This window comes from Lonchura striata, chromosome 1 (assembly GCF_046129695.1).
Source record: "Lonchura striata isolate bLonStr1 chromosome 1, bLonStr1.mat, whole genome shotgun sequence".
Taxonomy (NCBI): Eukaryota; Metazoa; Chordata; class Aves; order Passeriformes; family Estrildidae; genus Lonchura; species Lonchura striata.
In genome coordinates this window covers 94,732,370-94,757,531 of record NC_134603.1, presented here as the reverse complement: position 1 = coordinate 94,757,531, position 25,162 = coordinate 94,732,370, and the positions used below count along the sequence as shown (strand labels likewise).

Here is a 25,162-nt window from a genome sequence, read left to right as displayed (position 1 = left end):
AGCTTCCAGTTGTGCAGGCAGGTCCTGTTACGGAGATCCAGCATCACGTCCACTCAGGGGTGCTCTCTGTGTGTCTGTTGCTGGCAGCCGGCACCCGGCTCTTCCTCTCACCTCTGGCACCCCCTTCCCAGTAGGAAAACTTACTTTGCAGATGACAGGACACACCAGCATTTGATTTAGCAGTGAACCAGCTGATTTCTTGCACCACAGAAGCAAATCCTCTCCTGCAATGTACAGGAGAGAGTCTACCCAAATTCATATGGCCAGAAGAGAAGGTGTTACAAAGGCATTTTCTTATTTATAAAAAAGAAGGTACTATTACAGCATATGTTTGGTATAATAAACCTCTTCCTCTTACAATCCTGAGGTAAACTTGAATTTCTTCCCTAACTGCATGGAAAAGAATGTTGTGAATATTCACTTTGCAATCTCTAGCATGTAAAACAATTCCTTCACTGCTTTATTTGTCAGCCTGACCACAAGGAAGCTCTGCACTTTGGCTGCTGAAGTCCTTCACACACACACACACACACTCACACACTCCCTGCAAGATTAAAACTACACCACATTTCCAAATAGCATCACAGGTTGTTTACAGAGACAGGCTGACTAAAGATATTTTTATCCTCAGCTCCCAAGACCAATTTATAATTAGTACAGCCTTTGAACAAGATGCACTTGCAGCACAGCATCAACATGCTGACTCAAAATAGGGCTTCTTGTAGCACCAGTGGCCTCCCCAGGACAGCTCTTCTTGATGGCTTTTGGTACAGAATGCTGAGCCACAATAATATGGACACAGGCTGGCTCTGGGGCACAGCATGACGAAGGAGCTGGGCAGTGAAGGAAAACACCTTGGTGGTAGCCCTGAGAATGCCCAAGAACTGGCATTCCTTCTAAAAGTGGACAATGCAGCTGCCACCACAGCTCTCTCTGGCCTCTGTACCATTGGTCAGATGTCAAAGAAGTTTTTCCCATTTCATGGATATCCTTAGACTCACTTTGCTACTCTGCAGAAACACTTCCACAGCAAAACCAGTCGGTGTGTTTCCATGCAGCTCACATTACAGCTTCCTTCCTGTACCCCTAAAGGCTTCCTACAGCTCTGCTGCTCAGCTCAGAGGGTGCTGGCCATACAGATTCCCTCGGAGACATCCCCAAGCACAGTCCCAAACATAGGCAGCTGCCACAATGCTTTTCACAGCACTCAGATACAGCACTCCAGCTAAACAAAGGCTCTCTTGTACTACTGCTGTGTGGCCTGGAATGGGGTGAAAAGAGCATGCCATGGAATATGACTGCCAGGAAGTTAGGGAGAGGCTTGAGGGTGTAGAAAAGCAGAGGAAGCAGCCATATGAGGGTGAACAACAGGCAACCTGGATCGAGCTGCCTCCTCCTCCTCCCCCCCTGCAGTTTGGTTTGAGTGAAATACCCACAAAGCATGGCACTTTCCTCCTTTCTCTTCACTCCTGAACAGGATTGCTGAAAAGCTGCAACACAGCAAGAAGGGCCTTCACAGTACCACATGCTCTGGGGTGCTCCTCCTAAGAGATCTCCCACTTCTCTGGGGGCAGGGAACAAGCAGGCATCACCCAAAGAGCAGCATCTCTTCCTGCCTCTCCAGAGGGCATGGGAAACAAAGATAATGCAAACCTTTCAAATCTCATTTGTGGGATAATAAAATTATAACCCTTTGCTTGCCCATGACCATTGATTGTCAAGGCAGATAATTTCACCCAGCCATTAACCTTCCCAAATAAATCTATGCAGAAACACTCAAAAGAAGAAAATGAGTGAAGCCTGCCATGACATACACCCTGAATTCTTTTCTTCTTAAAAAAGAAAGTCTGTAGGACTAAATGTGACGAAAAATATTGAAGACAACCTAAAAATCCTCCCAGACATAATCAGCAGCTTCATTTTATTCAATTATTAGATCATGGAGACTTCTTTCTATACTTCACCAGCTTTTGCTATGGAGTAAAAAAAAAAAAACAACAAAAAAACCAAACCCAGCAGAAACTTCATGGGTGAAGCCTACAATAAGTTAACTTGGCTTCTTGGACTCCTTTGGCTTCAAATAAACAAAATCATTGCCTAGAGACAAAGTTTGACACCTACACTCACAGCACGCTAGGGCAGTTCCAATATAAGTGAGAAACCTGACTGAAGCAACCACTGAAGTGACCTGAGGAAAAAACATTGTCCAAGAAGAACTACTTAATTAGGTTGACCCACACCCTTTCTGAGAAAATGTTGTCCCATGTCCATAAAGCAGGCATTTCCAGACCACTAAAGGTAATCCTTCAATGCTAACTTTGCCCTTCCACCGAGCAAAAACTAGCTTTACTCTGTTCCACTGTCAGTTAACCAAAAATTAGTACAATCATCTCCTACAGCACATTCTGTAATCACAAACCAGTTTGATCCCTGCAAGTAAAGCCCTCATGTTTTCCAGGAAGACAGAAGATTAGTTGCATATGTGCAAGAGATAGCGCTTACTATCTGCCACGGATGGGGCAGTGTGCCCTTCTGGGCTGCAAACCAAGGTTTCTGAGACCCCAATTAGCCTTTGGTGCCCCAAAACCATCTGTTGCATTGCTTTGCCTAAACCATCCTGACTATTACAATTATAACAAAGAGAAGTAATCCTGTGGAAAACACGGGCCAGTTTCCAAGACAAATAAATAGTTATAAGCTGAGAACAGCTCAAATACTAATTACAGACAATAGTAAGTTGTGTGGTGCATGTGGAGTAGACAGGGGGAATGGATAAAGTCTCTCATGCAAAGGGAAGCAAGAGGGGACACCTTATTACCCCTACAATGCAGATGGACTACAGCCAGGGCAGTATAAAAAAAACAGTTTGTTGTTTCAAAACAAACCTCTTGAGATTCTGTGAATGCTGTACAAGAACTGGCTCCCTAAGAGAAGCTGTGTCTAATCCCAGCACAAAATCATCCTCTTCAGCTCCTGGAAGGAAGAGTACTTGAGCCTGTGCTAACCAACTCACATCACCAACACAACTAAGCTGTGAGCTATTAGGGCTTTGTTCTCATTTTATACAACTATTCCTTACAGAAAACTAAATTTCAGAGAATGAAATTAGTAATCACTGTTTATAATGCAAAATCCATATGGCTTTACAACAGAAAAGCAATATTTCTGTGGTTTAAAGTGTCACTGCCACAGCAACCAACCAAGCTAAATTGTGTAACATTGCAAATCTACAAATTTGTGTGCTCAACCACAGTTAAAATAAAATTAAGAACCTTTTATTTCCATAATTGCCATGGGAATGGCGACGACTTTGTTCTGATGCGGCACCCTTGCATTAGAGTCAGATATTCTGCTGCAGACTGACTGAAATGAGGAAAGAAGCACTCCAGATTCAAAAATAGTACCAGTGCTCCTCCATCAATTGTTCCAGCCATCAAATGTAGCCAATGCTCCTTGTGTGTGTATTTACATCAGCTCCACAGGGAACAAAGCAGCACAGGCCTGGTTTAAGTGAAAACTTGCCCACCAGCGAGTCTGGGCAGTACAACCAGGCTGTTCCATTACTTCTAGACAATCTGTACAACGTCATTTGGAGACTGAAGAATGCCCTAACTGAATTAAAAACAGTTCAATGAGGTAGAAAACCTTAACTTTTTCCTCTGGAAACCTGGGTTAAAACCATGGCTTCAGCCATGAAGGTAAACATCATGTGCTCTTAACTGCATTGGCTGCTGCTACAAATAGGGGAAAAAACACCACCCATCAAGGAAGATTCTGCTAAGATGCTATTGGAGTTGCTGAAGAGACCTTCAGAATTCAAACTCTGCATATATGAAAAAATTAAATGCAAACACAACAGGGAAGGGATCTATTGGCCACTAAGCAGCTCCACACAGCTGAAAACAACTCTTATTAGAAATCAGGACTCCACATTTTCATCTCTCTTTTCAGTGTTTCAGAAATACATGATGGAGTCAGAATCCTGTTATTACTTTCTTTCTATCCTAAGTTTCCTTGTCCTTCCCTCTCCCCAGTGCACAGATGCAGCTTCAGCAGCTCCTATTTTCATTCCTTCTGCTTCATCCACTCTTCCACAGAGGTATCCCTCTATTCATAGTTAGGAGGGCTTGCATAACTGGCTGCCCCAAAGCAATTGCCTTCAACAAAACACTTCCTTCTCAGAAGCACAAAAACTACCTTGAGACGGGTATGTTGCCTCTGTTGTTCTCCACACGTCTGTTATCCCACATCCCAGCCTTGCTTCTCTTCTTCCCTTTATCATGGGGATCAGAAATACATTAAACATAAAGGATAAAAGATGTTTTCCTTCATCCCATCTTGCCTAGCATGACAGTGAACACACAGATGGAGATTCTTCCTCCTGAATGACCCATTGGAGCATGCACAACATGCAATCCATGACAGTCATTATTTACATTTGATAAAATCAGAATGGTGAACAGGGCAGACTGTGAGCATGGCACACAGTATTGATTCTCCACTTGACAAAAGCAAGAGCTCCTTATTTCAAAGAATTCCATCAGGAAACTTAATGGGATCTTCACAAGCAAATGGGAGCAGCTGAGCATCCTGCTTCACCCCGCTTTCACTGTGACAGACATTATATACTAATTCAGCGCTTTTCTACACCAACAAGATAGGAGAGGAAAAACACAAACCACACATGCACCAAAAAACTGCAATGCCTGCTGACAGGTCTGAGGAACATCTCACCAAGCAAAGTCTCTCCCAAGAAAGCACTGAAAAGCCCTGAACTGATGCAGTCATTGACATGGGGGAAGGAGTTTATCCCATAGGCAGCAAGATTTGTGTTTAAAGGCACACATTTCCCCACTGCTAGCTGGAGACAGAAGTGCAGCAGCCCTTTCAGTCATGCACATGCCTTCCTTCATAGCTTAGTTCAGAGAAACCTGCTGATTACCATTGCTAGTTGCTAATGCACCAGCCCTCCAAGCTAATGTAGAAGAGATTTGTAGAACAGCACTGGAGATATTTTGTGTCTGAACCTGGCAGCAGAGAGGGATTAAAAATGCTTTCTATGAAGACATATGAACACACGATCAAAGATGGAACAAGCCCCCTGCAGCAGATTCTTGTGGTACCACTTAGCTTTCAGGACAAGGTGGTAGAAGTAGACATGGGGATGTTAAGAGTGCATTAATCCTAGGCAAAAAGCCTGCAGCTTCCAAAGGGTAGATTAATTATTAAACCAGCAGCAATAAAAATATTCAGCAGCTCAGAGACATAAAGCTATATTATAGGCAGATAAGAGCACCAATAACCTTGAACTTCAATTTATAGATTCACTCCCCCCTTCCCTGTAGATAGCAACAGTTATATTTTCTAAATTGTTCTTACAAAGGGAAATTGATAAAAATGGTGGTTTAAATTGGCTAAGAGGCACAGTGCACACAGCAGTAGCATTTTCCTCCATCTTTCTATCTTCTCTCCTGTCAGCACCCATAAGAATAGAGTATGTTTGGTTCCCTGACCAACAAAACAAAAGAGGGAACATGACAATGATTAAGGGCTTTCAAGTACATCTATTTTTCCCTTAAAATAACTGGGATGGAAAATACTGGGACATAAGAGATTAGGCCTGATGGAGTTTGAAGAGACACTCCTTAATATCCTTGCCTTTTTAAAGTCAGGTTAGTCAGGTTAGAACACCTGAAACTCAGATAGTCAGAACAGGGATGGGCACATATGCCCTCGAGACATTGTAGTTTTGGGGTTGCTGATACGTACGTGCAAAGATCACCCAGTTTTGTGAGGAAAAGCAGAGTGTATTCTGTGTTTGAATGAAGAATAGCTGCTATCAGCTGACAAGAATTAAGTTTCACCTCAGTGTGCTCAGCCCAACTGAACTCCAAACCACCCATTTATAGATAGGAAATGCAAAAAAGCAAAAATAATGTTTTACAGTGTTTGGCTGTGAATCACTGAGTTGAGCAACTCCAGCTAGCAGTATTCAACATGGTTAAATGAAAATGTTGGTAGGGAGGCTGGAATCTCAGCAATTTCTCAACAGATTAATTTATTGTATTGTCTCTCAAAGGGAGGGGCTTGAAGTCTCTAATGTGTGTATCACTATACTCTGAGTATTAAACAGGAGAGGGAAAACAATGGCCAAGCTGGCTGTCCTCCAGTTAATCATCCTGCTTTGACTCAGAATCATCTGTGAGTTGCTGTTGAAAACCAATTGCTTGTTTAATGGGGCAGAAAGATGAAATAAATTTCAATATGCATCTCTGAAGTGTCCCTCTTATGTAAAAGTGCTGCCTGAGAGAGCAAAAGACACATACATTTCCTTCTGCTTGTGCCAGTTTTACTTCCAATTTGCTATCTCTACAGGTACCGAAGTCTAAAATTATGTGGAGGAAGAAGCTGCAGCTGAATGCAAACTGCCTCTCTTTGGTTTAGGGCATTCTCAAGACACAGACAGAACTTCTCCAGGGAGGTGACAGCCATACACCCAAGTGATATTAGTTAAGACTGACTCATCAGGTGTTTCATTAAGAAGCTGTGTCAAGGAAGAAACCAAGTGCGGTGAGCAATGCTCATGCCAGCAGCGCAGTGCTCTGGGGAGAAGTGGTGGCTGCTGGGCTGGAGGACGTTTCAGGGACAGATGACACTGGCACGGCTGGGAAAGTCAGCCCAGGCCTGTCTCTCTCCCAAGGAGCAAAAGCCATTAAGTGGCACCGCCTGGAAATTAGGATCAATAGTAATGCAGAAACACACACACGCATTATGTGCTTTTGGTCAGGTGAGGAGCATTCAAACCAGATCAAAATGAATTTGCTGACTGCAGGGCATCCCATAATCTTTTTCCATACCAACACTTAAAGACAATAGCATCGTCTGGGACTTCACCTTTTTTTCTCTTTTAAACAATAACATTTTCCTAAGGTGAGAAATAATTAAATTGTACATTCTAACTTGGAAATGACAAGTTAGAATGTTAAAAGCATTAACAGAGAACACAGGACTTTGCTGTTGAGTTTTTTAAATTATGATTTTATGACAGAACATCCACACATGCACAATTTATGTGATCCTTTGCTAACACAAACCAGAAAACAGAAATTTATTCTGCTTTAGGAAAGCATAAGACAGACCAGTCTGGACTAGTGGTCAAAACACCACCTCCACAACCCACCCACATGCTCCCTGTGCTTTCCAGCCACATTCCATTAGTCTGTGGCTATCATACAAGAAAACATTCCTGTGCCACAAATGCCTGTGTACCCACTGACCAGGCACTGCAAAGCGCTGTGCCCATCTTTACACACAATTTTGAGGTGGCAGCCCAACTTTGCAGTTATCTGGAAAGCAGGCATTCCCAGAAGCATGGCTAGCTCCCTCTGTGTCCCTCACCACAGCTCCACCAGCAGCCTCCAGGTGCTTGAGGCAAAGCAAGTGACAGTGGACAGTCTGCCAAGCTGTTAATGTCAAAGGCTCCAGGTTCACAGCGAAGCTGCTTGGTGTGCTTGGTGCCACCGTAAGCAATTTCCATCACTCCAGACAAGCCTAAGGGATCATGCACAAACACAAAAGTCTCCTCCTATGTCACACGCAACACATTAACATTACAAAAGGAACCAAGCACTCGAGTGTTCTAGAATTAAAAAGCCTGTGTTTAATGCTTGTCAATTGACCACCTGATCTCATATCAATTTCATCATCACATGAATAACTAAGTTTGCACTGTACTTTTTCACCACACTGTCTTAAGGGAATAAGGTACATAAAAAGACTAAATGCTTCCAGCTACCACAAAAAGGATACAATAGAAATTAAGAAAACACAGAGGCCAGTACTTGGGAATTTGTTTCAGTAAATTCCAGTGGTATGCAGGACACCAGGAGTAACATCTGCAGATTTGGGGAGCAACTGTCTCCCACCAAATGCCCACGCTGCACACAAGTATCGAATCACAACATACTGAGCTGGAAGTGACCCACAAGGATCAAGCCCAACACAGCCTTCTGGGCATCCCCCAGAGTCCAACCATGTGCCTGTTCCAGGCCATTTTGGATTAGAGTGTTTTCTGAAAGCCAGTCTCTGGTCACTAAGGACTTGATGAAGAGGAAGACAGGCAAAAGAATTGTGTGGGAGACTGTGCCAACAATAGATTATACATGCTGTCTGTGTGGGATGAGGAGTTTCTATCCCATGAGAAATTTTAATATTTTGACATCTGCTTTCACTGAATCTGTCCATGTTGCTTAAGGATTCCCATGATACAACAGACTAGTTTAGCAAGGAAAGAGTCTGAACACATAATCCAGAAATGAGGAATAAAATACACATAGCATTTAAAAGTAACACATTATCACATTTGAAAGTAACACATTATCTCCAGAGACCAAAGATATTAAATGTGACCCAAAACAAAACATCTCCACCACAGGGAGATGCCAAAGAAGCCAAATATTTTCTGTAGAAAATTTCTATCACAATACAGTACAGTTTTCAAAGAAGAAATGTGTGTATATGTGCATAAATATACACATACATGCATATATATTAATTTTTATTTATATATATTTATTTTTAGGCAATCTTCCCCTCCTCTAAGACACATCCTCCAATATGCTCTGCTTTCCTTTTAGTGCTCCTTCATGTGCCTATGACCAGTTTGCTGCCATTCACTCACTCATCTAGCTTTGGTAGGTCTGCTGCTAGTATTCCAGAATTCCAATTGAAAAAAGGCCACAACTTGCCACTAAAAGCAGTTGAGTGAGAGTCTCTTCCTCTCCCTGACCTTTCCATGGGAGGGTGGTCAGCTCAGCTGCAATCCATACAAGCACCATTCCTCACCCATCATTTCTTTCTTTAATGGGGGTACAAAGACTGCAGTCATGTCAGACAAGGTTGTGTGATGCCATTAGAAAATTTTACACTTCAAGAATTCAAGAATTTTTCCCTTTTGATTTTGCTCCACTTGAAGTGTACTCTGCAGTACACAAGAAACTCTTTTGAATATAGTTCATCCTGAGCACAGAGACATTGTGGTATGAGAAGGAAAGAGCACATTACTGGTTATGGTTCCCTTATCTGCACCAATTCCACTGCTGGTGCAAACACACAATAATCCTGGGGTGGATCTGTCAAAAACACAGAGCAGAGAATATTTTGTATTTATTTTGTTTAAGCCACATCACCTCACACAGTTGATTTTAAGTGCAGCTACAAAACCCGCCAAATTGGCAAAGTTCAGGAGGTGTCAACATGTGGCAGAAAATTCTGACACTGGCAGTGTTTTTTTGAGAGCTGTAATGTATGGCTACACTTTTGTTCAGTTTTCAGATTTAGTTTCAGGAGATAATGCTGGTCAGGATGTAGTTTGTCACTCCATCACAAAAGTCCACCTTCCAGCATCCTCACCTCCCCTGGCATTTACCTCCAACATTTGCATGTTTGCTCCCTAAATGGATATTTCAACAAAAGAGCAGAAAACCGGCTCAGCAAATTGAATTTTTGTTAATTTGTAGGCTGGATTATGTGGCTGAACAGCCAGCAGAAAGGAAATAGATGCAGAGTGGAATGCAGGTGAGCAGGGCTGCTCCTCCCTGCATCAGCAGCCGCTGGGATTCCCCGAGGTTGGGAGTTAAGGTGCAGTTACAGGAATGCAATCCCATTTCTCCTACATGGTAACCACATTAATAGGAATATCCTGTTAACAGCTATATCCAATAATTACTGAGCGCTGGTATCTTAATAGGATCACAGTTGCAGCATGGTTCCCATGCAGTAAGACTTTTCCTTAAAGACCTTCAGGGGAGCACCAGTACTCTGAGGAAGGGGCAGATGACCACCTAGGCACCACCAGGTACCTGTGCCAGGGCAGGATTAGGCTGTTTCAGAGGTACCTGTGCTGCTGCCAAGATCTACAAGTACAGACAACATGGAATGGCTTTGCCAACTACATTCTATTCCCATCCTCATTCACCAGTTTGCAGAACAAACAAAAAATTGAAGTTTCAACAAATTGTATGTTTAGGTTACTCAAATGTGTAATAATTTTATATTTACAGTTAAGTGAAATTAAACCTAATGACTTTTACACTGAAAGCCTGTCTTGAAATTGTCTCAAGGTTTACATTTCTAAAGTACCATTTCATACCAATTACACATTGTACAAATGTAACCGCCATGCAGAATATTAAAAAAATCAGCTTAAACATTTTTGCTTTGGCATTTAGTCTTATTGTACTAGTAGCTTTAATTTAAGACATTAAAATTCTGTTTGAAATTAGAGTTATGCATAACATTTTGCAGACCAGTATTCCAATTCAGAATCATCAGGAAAAACTTGTTTTCACATAAATCTTAGTGAACACTCCTAATATATTATAACAAGTGTTGTAGTGTACCTTTCTCATAGATGTCTTCTCCAAAGAATAAGCACTATTTCATTCCACTGCTGAGAAAATGAGTGAATACAATTTTCAGTACTGGCATTTATAACAAAACAAACACGAGACACTGCTGAAGCCTAAACACATAAATCCAGAAACTTCTTTTTGTATTTCCTACTTCACACAGTACATTTTAAAATAGGAACGGGCATGCTATAGTCAGACATTCTCAGGCAGCCACCTAACTAGCAATCAAAAATTAATTCAGAAAGCAGTAATAATAAATTAAAAAAACAAAAGAAAATGACAAAACCCCCAAACGACAAAAACCAAAACCAAATCAAACAAACAAAATCACCCACACACTTTGACAATCCCAAAGACTTTGAAAACGTTCTGATTAAAAGACCAAGGTTATAGGAGCTTGACAGATAATTCAGCACAGAGAACATCTTTCAGCATCTTTATCCTAGACACAAACATCATCATCTTGGCCCCCAGTTCAAGACCTAACCTTTCTTATCCCAAATCCAAAAAATAAAATTTAGTCTAATTGAAGGGTGAAATTTACTGAGTAAAACTGATGGCAGCATCAAAATGACCTTTACAAAGCAACTCTTCACAGTACTGAAATATCAGATTGATGGTCTACATTTCTTCTCTTCAAGGTTAGCACTGCCAAGTTCATGATCAAGATGTTTTGGTCTGAATCACAGATTTTTTGTTGTCATCGGCAGACTGAAGGGTTTTATTTATTCACTAATTTGGATGTTGCTAAGAAAAGCCAGCTGGAAAAGTGGAAATCTTGTAAGTAGGACCTGATCATATTTGGTTCTCCAACTGAGCTTCAGAAGTTTTCAACAAATCCAAAGCCAGGCTTCTCACTGCAAAAGCTTAAATAAATAAAGTTAAAGCCATACAGATCTCTGTAAATTATTTTTAAGAATTGCTTTTCTCTCCTGCCAGTTTATTTGCTCTTCTTGAATTCAGTCAGTGCCTAGAAAAGGTGGAAGGACTTCCATCTGCTACTACCTCAAAGACAGCTATCCTGAAAGGAAGCATCAACCTCTCCAAAACATATGTTGCTAAATGCATTAGATCTGCTGTCTCTGCCAAGATGCAATTAAACACTGTCTAATCTTTAAAAAGCCTGCAAGAAAAAAAGTTTTAATTTTAAATCCCACATTTGAGAATGACCCATACTGAATTAAGTTCAGCTTCACCATGACTTGCAACAGACTCATCTGTTTACACCACGGGAATTTCCTGACCCGAGGTTGCTGCAGTAAGCTTGCAGGAATTGATTCATTTGCACTTTAAGCAAGCCGCAAGGGCTCTTAAACTGCTTCTACAGGGGGGCACTATGGCAAGGCAAATTTATACCATGAACCTTGCAGTCCCTCCTCTATCCTTGACTCCCCAGGCACCTTCTCTCCACCTTTGTCTACCTATGCTTATTCCACCCTGCAGTGAGCTTTTGTGAAGAGAAAGACCAGGGGAAAACTGACTTAAAACCAAACCAAGCAGCCAAATAATCAGTTTACTGCTTGTTTACACTGCTGAGTCAGTTCACTGTAGGACCAGCCAGGGTAGGATGGATATTCCCAGACCAGGCAGAGCCAGGTCAACTTAGGCTGTCCCTGAGCAGCTGCCAGATTCTCCTGCAGGACAACAGCTCCAGCCTGTTCCTCCTGCACTGTCATTTTGAGATTTTAACTGCTCCCAGAATCAGTGCAGAGAGGATCAGATGCATAAACAAAAGGCCCTGTCCTGCTTGGGCCGGCAGGTGGGTTATTTCTCCAGAAGGCCACTCCTGCGAGGTATTCCACCTGCACAGTGTTGCCATGGGCAGAGCCATGCTGCAGCTCCTGGCTGTCACCTGAGCAGCACTGGGCAAGCAGGACATGCTTCTGGGGCCTGAAGGAGGGATAGAGATTATAGGCAAATAAAAGTATCCCAGTCAGAAGTCAAATCAAAAGCTGTCATGGCAGAAAAAAGCATTGGTATGCCTAATGCAAGTCCCGCCAGGTACTAAAAACTTCCCTGCCAGGATCCCAGCAAAGGACAGCACTGAGGCAGCAGTGCTACTCACATTCACGCATGCCAGCATGACGTGCTGCCAGCTTTGTCTGGCCATCTTTTTGTTTCCAAAACAACTAGGACACAGAATCTTTAATTGCTGCTATTATTCTTCATTGGATTGGAGAAGATTTCTTGTTTTAGAAAAATACCGGCCACATTGTCTTTTATCACAGCATGAGAGAGGAGGCAGTTGTGGTACATACTGTATAATCTTTTTTTTCTAGTTTTTCCTCTTTGGGTCATGCATTAGCTATTCTTCTTCTCTTCTTTGGCACATGTTACTAACCTTAGACCCACATGAAACACCTATCCTCAAGGAAAGACCACCATTAAAGAAAATATCAGGAAGGGAGGAAAGGCACCTGCATTAATGCCTTTTTATTGAAATATGACATTCAGTTTTAAAGGATGAAGTCTGTCTCCTGAAAAAGCAAATCCATCAGGTTAAAGGTTTGCAAGATGCAGACTGGATTTTGCATATTTTCTTCCAGACTTAACACAGACACTAAAGAAAAAAAATAAGCAGAATGGGACAACTGATTGGACAGAATTGGACAACAGCTGATTCGTTATTCTAAACTCACACATGACACCTGAAAAGACTAATATGAGTACAGTCAAGGTTGATATAATCAAAGCTTCTCCTGCCCAAATTCCAAAGCATTGGAGTTCAGTAATTGGGTTTCTCTGTTGTACAGACACAAGAGAAACAATTTTTTTTCAAGAGATGACAAACACTGACAGTTTTATTTATTTATTTAGCTTTCAAAGCAGAGTCATTTTTAATGGATGTATAATTCAAAAGCTCTTTAATTAATTTTCCTCAAGCTTCCTAGAAAGACAGATTCAGCTTTCTGCATTGAAAAACAAGTCAGTCAAGTTCTAGGCAAAGAAATCCAACCAAACCTTTCAAAGTCAAAGCTATAAATGAAACAAAAATGGGATGTTATTAGGAACACTGGTTGCAATTTCACCGCATAAGCTACTTCCAGCATTACACAATCTTTAAGCTGCTCTTATTTTTCCTTCCTGCCTTCAATCCATTTTTTTTGGCTATAATAATAGTACAAAACCCCACAAAAATTCTTCCTTTATATTGCTTTTTGCCTCACCACATTATTGATTCTGCCTCCTATGCTTTTTTTGTTACTTTACTTTCTTCTGTTAATCGGGTGCTCCATATCCAGGAGACAGCTACAGTGTCTCCAAGTACAGGACTGAAATCTGAGTGGAAGCAACAGTGGAACTGGAAAAAGTCCCTGAAGAGCTGGCAGGCTGATACTGTTCCTTCTGGACAGCAGTTTCACATCAAGCAGAAAACTCTAGGGATCCATTAATTTATTTATTTTGGACAACAACTCTGGTGCTTAACTATCTGTTCAACTCAGTGCCTCATAGAGAAAATGCCCTCCTCTTTCCCCCGTGAAATTAATCTCAAGTGTCTGGATAACAGCAACATAAAATAACCTGTCTTAGTACCAGGAGACATGTTCTCCAGTGTGCATTTTTAATAAAATCACAATTCCAGTGCACAGTGCTCCAGCAGAGCTTGCCCTCCTCCGCTGCACCACGGCACTTCTCAGGTCCTACCCCAGTGAGGCATGTGCAAACACTGCTCTCCCCTGCTGCTTCTGCCAGAGATTATTCCCCTCAGAGAATAAACAACAGCAGAGTGAAATGTATGTCCTTAACCTAGTACACTGATTATGTGAGCTAAGCCACTGGTGGAGATGTATTTGCACTTTAAATCCTGACTGCAAGGGAGAGGGCTGAGGCATCGCTGTACAAGAGGGTGGTCTCTGCTGTGGGACCAGGGCAGAAAGCTGGAAGGAGAAGCCACAAGAATTGTTAGCCTGCCAAGAATTCCTACAAGCACAAGGCAGTTGGAGAGAAATGCTGGGACATCCGGGAAATGGGGATATCACCCAGAGAGGTGCAAGAACATAGATATAAAATTTCTGATGCAAGTACTGGATTGTGCTGGATTCCACACTTCAGCACAGGCACTTCATTAAGGGACTACTATTTTTCCAACCATTGAACCTTCTTCAAACACCCTTTTTCTCTAGTATACTAGCTGTTTTTTTAACCAGGCCTAAAGTCAATAATTGCCACAAGAAAAGTTGAAAAAGTCCATACTGAATGTGTACATGAATAAAGCAGACATACAGCTTATATATCCAAAAGTAGGGCAGTGCAAAGATTTGCACATCATTCATTAGACTTCAGTAAACTGATTTCTTCTCTCACAATTCATACCATAACCAGAATTCAAAGAATGTGAACAAACAAGTTTCCAAGATATTAGCAAGCACTTAGGTCTCAACTTATCTCTGAAAACTACAAAAGTATCTGTACAAGTCATTTAAGAAGGGACCATATGTTCTCAAAAGACAAAAAACATAGCTCATACTTTTAGGTCCATCAGTAATTGCAGCATATGTCTTATAATCAAATTCATTCACAATGCTACATTAAGGAGTTTTCTTTAAAAAAAATTATATGAGCACTGGTATGGTGTATAATTAAATTCTGTACACTGTCAATAAATAAAATGAAGAATTAAAACAAAACTGAACTTTTTTTGTATCTAACTAAATAATACACACTTGCAGAATTACTGCAATAAGCACTGCCTACAAATTTCATGCTTTGAGTGAAATTTAATTAACTTGAACTAGTAAAAATCCCACAGGGTTATATTATTTGTAAGTGAGAAAATAGGAGTTGTGTCTGCGTGACTAGGAATGGGAATATGGTTAGCCTTGTTTAATTATGGTTCCTCTTGAAAGGCACATAAATATTTATGTGAATTTCTTCTGACAAAACTGACATTTGTTGCTGGACTTAAACATTCAAAGTCACTACAAATAATTTCTATATGTACTTTCTACATAGACAGAGCTTTTCCTCTATGCACATCCTGTTGCTATAACTTAGCTTGTTTTCCTGACAAGCTAACCTGTAAGGATAAGCAGGAAAGGGAAGTAAAGCACTGTTAATTTCTAGGTGATTTATGAACCTATGCGCCCTTTCTTCTGCAGCAAAAAAAGTTGGCACATGAACACACAAAATATGCGTTTATGTCTGTGCCCTCACTGGAAGAAGCATCTGGGGGAAAAACAAATCCAACCCTGAATGCTGCCTGTCTTAAGTGCAACTCCTGAGAACGTCACTGCTTGTGTCACTTCCAACACTAGCCCATCCTGTTTTCAAGTGCTGCCAAGTGCCGGGACACAGATGAGGAGCAGAGCAACTAAAACTCAGTAAGCCAACAGTCTCAGCACAAGTATCTGCAAAAAGTTTAGCTTCCTGCTAGGAAAAATTAACAAGATTTTAAAAAACCAAAGTCACTGAGACATGGCCTGCATGGATGTGTGCACATGTGTTACAGGAAGCTTTTACTACCAGCCACCCTACAAAACACAGAACATGAGCTTGGATCTATGTACCAAGAAAAAGCTATTTAGCAGCTTACAGCAAGAGGGAAAACCCCCAGCAAACCAGCAGAGGGAAGAGACACTTCACAATTTATTCTTACAGTGAGGCTATAACACCAGCTGAGTCAAAGAGTTGCAAGTGAAAGGCAACTTTTTGGACTTAACTATTTATTTTAAACCTTGCCTTATAGTCTAAAGTCATAAGTTGTATGAGCAGCTGAGACAATGTAAAGGATTTGGAGGAGGAAGAAAAAAGCCCCTCTCATTTCCTTTTAGTGGCAGCAAACTTTCAGCTGTGAAACTTATGAATCTATTTGACATTGCTCAGAATAAAAAAAAACAAAAAAAAACCACCAATTAAAAAACTCCCTAAAAGTGTAATTACAGTTCTGAACAGTTACATATTTGCATGACAGAAGGTAAGATTTTGCAGACTGAGCATACCCAGAGTGTTGGAGCTGGTCTGGAACAATTAAATGACAGACACTTTAAATGGTAAAAATGCAAGCTGTGTTCTGAGCTGGGGAAAATTGCAAGTGTACTGTAATCTCATCTGATTGTCATCATCACAGGTGTAACAACTGCAGTGTTCCATCTTAATTGCATTCACAATTGACCAGTCATACAAAAGGTACCTCAAATAAAATTAATTCCTTAGGCTTTTTGTTGCACTGACAACATACAGGATTTTCAGCAACTGAAATGGAAAAATTGATTAAAATTACATTTGCTGCAATACCTGCATCAAGAAAACATCTTCCAGCCGTCCAAGGATTTTTAGAAAGAGCCTACTTTTATTCTCCTTTGGCTTACTTGAAGACTTGGTATAAATTAATTTCAAGTGGGTTGCCTTCAATGGTATATTTTTCAAGGATTCAGGACAATATATTAGCATTGCTTCAAGGGCACCTCTGCTTCAGAAGACAGTGTGTAGGAGTTAAAATAAGGATGAGGGTCCATGTGCCCCAATGGCAGACATTGTGTCCTTTGAAAGGGCACCAACCTACCTACTCTGACCATCAGAAAAAGAAAGGAAATTCAGCAGAAGTACTGAGGAAAAAGAGACAGACCATTATGAGTTGTGATCTGACTATAGTGAGGGAAGCTACATAGAACAGGAAGATTTATACTTATAAGGAGAGTACTGTAATTCCAATAACCTTTTCCACTCTTGCATAAATTGAGCCCCCAGGCACTTGATAAAAGGCATGCACAGCACTTTTTTTGAGCAGCTGGAGAGCTCCTACTGCATACTATTTTTTTTTAAACAGCTCTCCCACAAAGATTGTAGCAAAAATTGTAGCATTACTGTTTCAGAAAATCCACATTCTGGCTCAATGATAGAGCAGCCTGTGGTGGCCATATAAACAAAGTTGTTCTGTATAATTTAACAATTAATGGCCATTTTAAGGTGAGCCAGTTATAATTTTTCATTCAGTGGATCCCTCTGTGATCACTCCTACCAGATCTGCATCAAGTGACTCAGACAAAGGAAGGCTGGTTACATAAACAGAAGGTAGGTGGCTTAACAACCTTGATCTTATCACAGACCTGTCAGTGGAGAGAACTCCATGTTACTGCAGAGCTAACTCACATGTCAATGCACTGGAAAGGAATCAGATATTTTCCACATCCTACAATTTGGGAATGCTTTGCAGGGTTATTTATTGAGCCAGTTCAGGTTACACAGAATAGCTTCAGAGCCTGCTGCTTCCAGTGCTTCACCTGCCTTGCCAAGGCCATGCTTGCTACTAAAGAATCATGAGAAGAAAATTAAGAATGAAATCAATTACAAACTTGGAATGCTTCAGGATTTCAGAGCCTATACACTTTCGAAAAATAAAGAAGGAAAAGAAAAAAAAAACATAAATCTTACCCTTTCGATTAACCTGACTGGAAGCAAAATTATTTTACAAATCTGACATCACTACACAGCCCAACACTCAGAGCAGCTCCATTTTGGCACTTGCTTATTCTTCAGTCAGCAGCAAACTTTCTAGCACTCTGCTCCAGCTTTTCAGGACACATGTAAAAAAAAAAAAATCTTAAGAAGCAACATTTAGCCTCTCAGATCACTGCAATTTACAGGAGTAACAGCTTAGACTGACCTAGCTATAAACAAGAAAGATACATCACAGCTGGACATCCTAACTGAAAGCCTTTGCAAGCTTCCACAGGCTTTTGAAACACAACCTATGATTTTCAACAGTGTTTCTACCTTTTTTCTCCCAACAGTGAGACAGAAGAAGCATGCCCACTCATTCTGCCAACTATGCATTGGAGGGACACCCCTGCTTCCTTGCTCCAACCTTAGATGTTGTCTTCTTTCCAGCACAGCTATTTCTAGAGCTTATTTACTAGTTCATTCAAATCTAGACTTTCAAATTTTGCAGCATAGTCTGCAGCTCAGTCACCCATGAAACTGCTGAACAGCCTGCAATTGTGTGCAAATCCACACTGTGGCTTGTGCTGCCTGAGCTCAGGTACAGTCATTAGCAACAGCACTTTAATGGGAAGCTCTTTAAATCTGCCAGGAGCATTTACCTGAAAAATATCTCTTCCTCTTCTTCTTCTTCCCCTGAAATAGTTTAATTAATACCAAATACTTTGGCTCGAGAAAGTGACAAAAGCAGGGATCTTGACTGTGAAACAGACACAGCATAGGAAAAGAACTGGAAGGGAAGGCTTTTTTCCCTTCATTCATTTAATGGCCCTGCCCAGTGTGAGCCCCCGCTCCCACTCTATTCCCCAGGCTCAGGCAGCATTGTGCCCAGTAGATCTTTCAGAGGAAGCAGGGGACATGATCAGAGGGCACAATCCACTGACAGTGGCACACTTGGTGGTCTTCAGGGGGAAGGTGGATGGCTTGCCAGGCAGAGGGCTCAGGCAGATGCTGGCACCAGCCTGACTTGGGCAGCAGTATGTGAGAAGAGAGAGATGAAGGGGAAACTCCTGCCCTCAGCCATGAGAGCTCTGGTGTCAGCTGATGGCAACGAGCCCTAAGGAAGGGAGCTGTGCTGAGCCAGCCAAAGCATCTGCCCTTCCCCGCAAGCACCCAGGAAAAGGCTGCTCTGTGGTCAGGGCCAAGGCAATGACCCAGTGAGACGAAAGTGGCCCAGATGAAACACCCTCCCCACCCTCAAAGTAATCAGATTTTCTCTCCCATGACTTCCACATTTGCTGAGTGTACTTGGCCCCACGTGAGTTGCAACAGCAAGCAAAGCTATCTGCATAAGATTGTCATGCCTCTCCTGCTGCTGCAAATCCACAGATACCAGCAGAGGCATTACTCAGGCACCCGTGACCCTGCTCAGGGCTTCCACACCTCTTCCTCTTCCTCTCAGCCTGTCCAAAGGACAATTCTTCTCAGGGCCATCTTAGGATTTTCCCCCCAATGGGTAAACTCAAACCTCCTGTCCTTGGGCTGGGCAGCAAGCTGTGGCACCATGCATCCATCTATGCTGACAGGGCCAGAATGCCCATCCTTCCTCTCTGGATATGCATACAGCAACAAATACCAAACAGAAGGCACTCTGAGAAAAAAAAACAGCTTTCTCCTGCCTTCTCTTAACCTTCCTCCAGTCTCCAATCGATATATAATCTCTTCTACGTTTAGCTGCTGGGCAGGCCATACATGCCCTTCTAGACACCGTGGCCAGAGCACTCCTTTTCATCCCTTCATCATTGCTCTCTCCAGGAGATTTTGCCACTGATCCCAGCACCCTCCTCCAACAAGAGGTGGCCCATTACTGCAGAAATCTGCTAAGCAAGGATAGTGGGGGACCCACCCAGCAAATCACAGCAGGCAGTTCCAGGTCTGTGCATCACATTGCTGCTGAGTGTGGCATACGGGGAGACACTGTACCCTCCCTGACCATACAAGATGTGTGCTAACTGCTGAGAAGCACAGGATTCTATGAAGATTGGTTGGAAAATCCATTTCCAGGCAGGAAAACACTTCTGGAAGACAATAAATGCTCCTCCTGTTCCATATCAGCATGAAAGAAAATCCTTTCAAAGCTGCATGTGTTTGTTCAGTGGAATAGGATCTGCTGCATTTCATTCTCCTGGGTGATGCAAGGACCCACAGCAGGCAGAGGGTGAAAGTCCTTGGCTCATTGCTCCTCTGCTTCCCTCCCTCCCAGCAAGCATCATCACCTGCACAAAGCCTGTCTCTTCCTGCACCTTCACTAAAAATTTCACCTGAAGCACCTCTTCCAACAAACTATGGTAGCTGCAGGAAAAAATTTCAGTTTTACAAACCAACATCTCAAGGTGGGTTCCTTCAGATAAGCCCTGAGCAGCTCCAAGCAAGACAAGGCTGTACTTGGAGGCCACAAGAAGTGAGCTCAGCACAGCACTGAGGAAAGCCTGCAGAGAAGCACAGCAGCTCCATGCTGTGCCTCCATGGAAGGCAGGCCTCATCCCTGGCACACTCTGCACCTTGGGGCACACAGCTTGGAAAACAGCACTAGGTTACAAAGAAGAGTGTGGTTTGGATGGTGAAGGCAACTCAATCTTGGCAGCTCTGTGTTTTAAAGACAGCACTTTGGTGTTCTTCTCACTCCCAAAGCATCCTGAACTGTTATTTACAATTTCCCCCAGGCAGGCCATAAATCCAAGCACAACTAGCAAGCTCAACACAGTGTAAAAGGATCCCAGAGGCAGACTAATTATCTTTGCAGGCTATGCAAGCCTATGCAGTTTTCTTCTGCACAGTAGCTTTGGAAAGTTTGGCTAATGGCTGCCACTAACAGGTCAAACTTTTCACTTTCCATTGTTCTGTTCAGGGTAGCCAGGTGGGAGTTCAGGGCAACAAATCTCCAGGGGAAGAAATCAAGACCATTAAGGGAAAGGGAAGAGAAGCTATGAATCATGAGAGTTCTCCACACACTTTTCTGATTCCAGCAGAAAAGATAGTAAGTAAAGACTGAAAGGAAGCCTAACAGATTACATGAGGACTAAAATCAAAACCACCACCAAACAGAAAATCCTACAACTCCCATTCCCTTGAGACTAGGGATTACTTCTCTCCAAGTACTCTATTCCAAGGCGACAACTTCTTTTTTGTTTAAATTATTTAATACAGTAAAAACTCACTCCCCTCATCTCTTGAGACAGAAGGTCAGAAGATTTATCAGAGGCACAGGTGCTGCTTCTTTCACATTTTCTCATCTCCAGTCTCCATTTTCTCATCATCCACACCAGAAGTGTGCTGATGTTCAGTGTGTAGCTAATTTCACATGGATCTCTCCTAACACCTACTATCTCTGTTTAGGCATCATCTATCCAGACAGTAGTGGTTATAGGAAACACCTGAATTTTAGAGAGGGTGGGGATAAAATAGCAGACTCATATCATTGCTCTGCAGCAAGTAGTGCATGAAGCAACCAGAATGTGCCATTTTCTGAATGAAAGCCTGGGCTGACAAGCTATTGTCTGGTCTAAAGCAACACATACACTCTTTCACTCCAATCATAAAAATGTCCAGAATGAAACTTCTACTTAATTGGTATTTCCCCATGAAAATCATCAGCTGCCATCTCTTAAAAGTTAGATAAAACCCCTCATCTAGTAAGAAAAACTAACATGCTGCAACTGGGCTGTGAAAAATCCTGACAAGCCTATTGTCCAGCTGAACATCACACTGGTAATCGCTGAAGATCCCTTCCATGGAAGCCACACAGGTTAAATTACTTCCCAATAAAAGTGTAATGTCTTCAGTGGTAGTTTCATTTTTTGGAATAAGATTCTCACTAGGGATAACACGAGCAAAGGCAAGAGATTAAAAAAGAATGTATCTTGGGTACCATGTCAGGTATAACAACAAAGTGCAATACAGAGCAAACTTGTCTGTTGCAGTCAGGCCTCACTCCCCATGGCACAGACCAAAAATAAAACAAAAAACTATGAAACTTAATGCTACAAAATACTCTGTGCAAGTAAGGGTACTGTGCTAAATCATGATGGGTTAGATACCATCCACAATAGGAAGTAAATAAAATTTTATGAAGATGTACAGCAACTTCCAGGATATAATTAGATAATACTTTTCTAGAACCATAATAAAGAGGAGAAAATTTTGTGTTTTCTTTGGTTGGTGTGGTGCTACCTGTTAATTACAAACAGCCAAGGAAGCAGAAGATGCTCCCTGGAGCATATCCAAGGGACAGAAATTAGGCTGGTGGCATCTACACCAAAGGCAAGGCCTCAGAGGGGGTTTTCAGGTGCTCTGTCCACTAGTCACCCCAGATGGGAGAATGTAGATGTTTCTTACAAGCTTTCCCTCAAGTTTCTCTCAGAGATTTTTTTCCCCCCCTCATGAAGCTGACAAAAACAACAACAACACCACCCAAACAAAAACCCCAAAATTACACAACTAAAAAATAAAAAGGAGTTGATAAAAGGACTTCACAATCTTCTAACACACTTTTGCTGTAACTTTCCAATCCTGAGGCAGGGACACAGGATATTTCTGCAAGTTATAGAGGAAGTTCTGAAAAAGTGCCAGAGTACAAACTGCTAGAGGCAGCCAAAGTGGTCAGTCTCCCACTGAGCTCAATATTGCAGGGTGAAATCTACTCCCATTACACATTATGGCTATGACCCAGGTAACTTCTAGGTTTAAAAAACAACAGACAAGCCCAAACCACCTTATAACTTTTAAAATGAACTCTGAAACAGCTTCATAGACTGCTTTGTAGTAACCTAAAGAGACAGCTGCAAAAACCTCCTTAGCAAAATTTGGGTTAAAACTTTTGCAATCGATATAATTCTGGCTTGATCTGTTTGAACAAAAGCAGGAAGCCAGAGAACAGCAAACCACATACTTGATAAAAACCCATTTGTATGGGCAATGAAGGAATACTCACGCAGTGCGTACAGGGACAGGACTATTCCAGCCAGGCAAAATCCCTCGAAAAACCTGAGTGTGCTGAACATGGTCACATTCACTGAGAGTGCCACAGTCAGTCCAAATATCAAAATGAATATGACAGAGAAGAGCAGTACAGGCCGTCGACCAACCCTAAAAATAAGGAAGTACGGAGAAAAAGTGTTAAAAGCCAGGATGGACATAATGCTGGATCATTAAAACTGGCAAAGAGTAGAACAAGTCAGGCAATCCCTTCCAAATATTGCCACCCATTTTTAATGTTTGTTCCATTCTTCTCTATTTTTTTCTTACTAAATCCCAGATTTCTCTGCCAGCTTTGCATTGACAAGCTCATCTCAGAAATGATTAAGCAGCACATTGCATTGGTGCTTGATTTAACCAGCATTTTCAAAACAACAAAGATAAATAAGGAAGCACCTAGGAACTACTGTAAAGTCATAAATAAGACCTTTGGAGATGAAAATCAACTTCTCAGAGTTTTTTTGTAGTAGCACAGAAGGATATATGGTATTATATACTCATGGCATAATATATTTTTAGTTGCAGAGGTTTCCTCTTCCCAAGAGACACGTACTTTTCAGTCTCATCTACAAGTGCAGCCAGCTCAGGAAACTACTTTTCTCGGTCTCATTTGTCAAGGAGAAGCCTAACAAATATGGACTGAACACAAAACAGGGCTCGGGTCACTTCACTGAGCCTTAGACAGTCGATAATAACACTCAGAAAAATTGTGAGGTCCAGGTCCCTCCAGCTGTATCCCCACAGCTGTTGGAGAGACCCACAAAACTAGCCTGACTAGTTTTGCGTAGGGTGAGGAATAAACCACTTCAAAAACCATTACGGGCAACAGGGGCAGAGGACTTGCAGACCTCCTTTGCAGCTGCAACTTGTAGTTGCATGTATTGGTACAGTGCTGACAAGGAGGAAGAGTTATGCCCCCACATTGAATGTGGGGGCAGCCGCTGCAGAGTTTGGCTCTTTCATGTCCATGACATTTTTAACATCTCTTATTCATATGTTTAGTGTTTATAATTCCTTTTCTCTCCCCTCTTTCTGTGCAAGAATGATATGAAGCACCAGAGCACATGGCTAATTTTAAGCAAGAATTGGATCATTATGTGGAGATTTCCAAAATTTTTCAACTTGTCAACTCCCACAAGTTTTCCAGTAGAACTGAGGATCCCTTTTAGTCAGCTCCATATGCCATTTTCACAAAGAATACATGAACTTGCTTTTTGTAGGCAGCTTTCACAGACCCATTCAAAGCATACTGTCAGCTGCAAGCCAGCCATCAGGTTGAATGTCAGCACAATAAAGAGCATTTAAATCTCACAACTTAGTCCAGTTTCACATGCTGTAACATTTCTATTCAATTATTTCAGCAGATTGTCACCAGCAGTTATAAAATACATTATACATATGCATTCACAATTAGAACTTTGGATTTTGCAGTACTTAAAATAAAGTAAGGAGTGAAGGGCTGAAAAAGAGATATCATTATAATTTTTTTGCATTTTTGGGAACTATAAGAGTGCACCAGTCATCATTCAGGCTTTTTCAAAGTCACACCTAAGAAAGTGTTGTCAAGGCTGCTTGCATGAGAACAGGTTTATTATTTTCAGCTGTAGTATCACCTGTGAGGCCCCTCAAAGATTTAACTTGTTGGCATTAGACATTCAAATCTTTTAAAACAGAACGAGCATGCAAGCTGGAGAAAGCAAGGTCAGAGCAGGCTGCCCTCCATCAGGGTGCAAGCACAGCACCCTGGAAGATGAGCTGCAGTGGGGCTGAGGGTGGGAACACAGTATCCCTGGCTTTGTGATGTACAACTGGGGGCATGCTGGACATGGGGAGTGACTGCTGTCTGTGTTTCAGTCTGTGTTTTTATGGAACACAGCACTTGGGCAGGGAGGGGAAATACCTCATGTAAAACCTTGAATATAGAAAAAAAAGCCTATGAACTTTGTGTTATCAGTTAGCTGCACAGAATTTTGCAGCCCCATTTTTGTTATGCCAAGCTGTAATTCATACCAATTAGTATTTGTGGAAGTGTTTTGCAGATGAAAGACATTATGCAAACACTCAGAATTAGGAACTTAATTCTCCTCACAAGCCTGACCTGCCATTCCCTGATGTTGATTGAAAAAGACCTCATGCTTAGCATACTTCAGTTCCCTTCCTCCCCTCCTCCCACCCCCTGTACTCAAGGTTACCCATCATCAGGACACAGAATTTCTTCTGCCATTATACAAGTTAAACAAATGAATGGTTGCTGCTATTGGAAAAAATCAGAAAATCCAAGAGCCTCCAGAGCCCGTAAAAATCAACTGAGGCCAGAAAAGCCCTCTGGTAAGAGGCAT

The 25,162-nt window shown here is 41.8% G+C and overlaps 1 protein-coding gene across 2 annotated transcripts in view; it reads right to left on the bottom strand.

Moving 5' to 3' along the window:
• SLC22A23 (solute carrier family 22 member 23) overlaps positions 1 to 25,162 on the bottom strand; it is a 108,458-nt gene that overhangs the window by 62,815 nt on the left and 20,481 nt on the right. For both annotated transcript variants that reach the window (XM_021544784.3, XM_021544785.3), the window contains exon 3: positions 22,780 to 22,934. In XM_021544784.3, the coding sequence (XP_021400459.2) occupies positions 22,780 to 22,934 (155 nt within the window). The remainder of the gene's footprint in view (positions 1 to 22,779; positions 22,935 to 25,162) is intronic.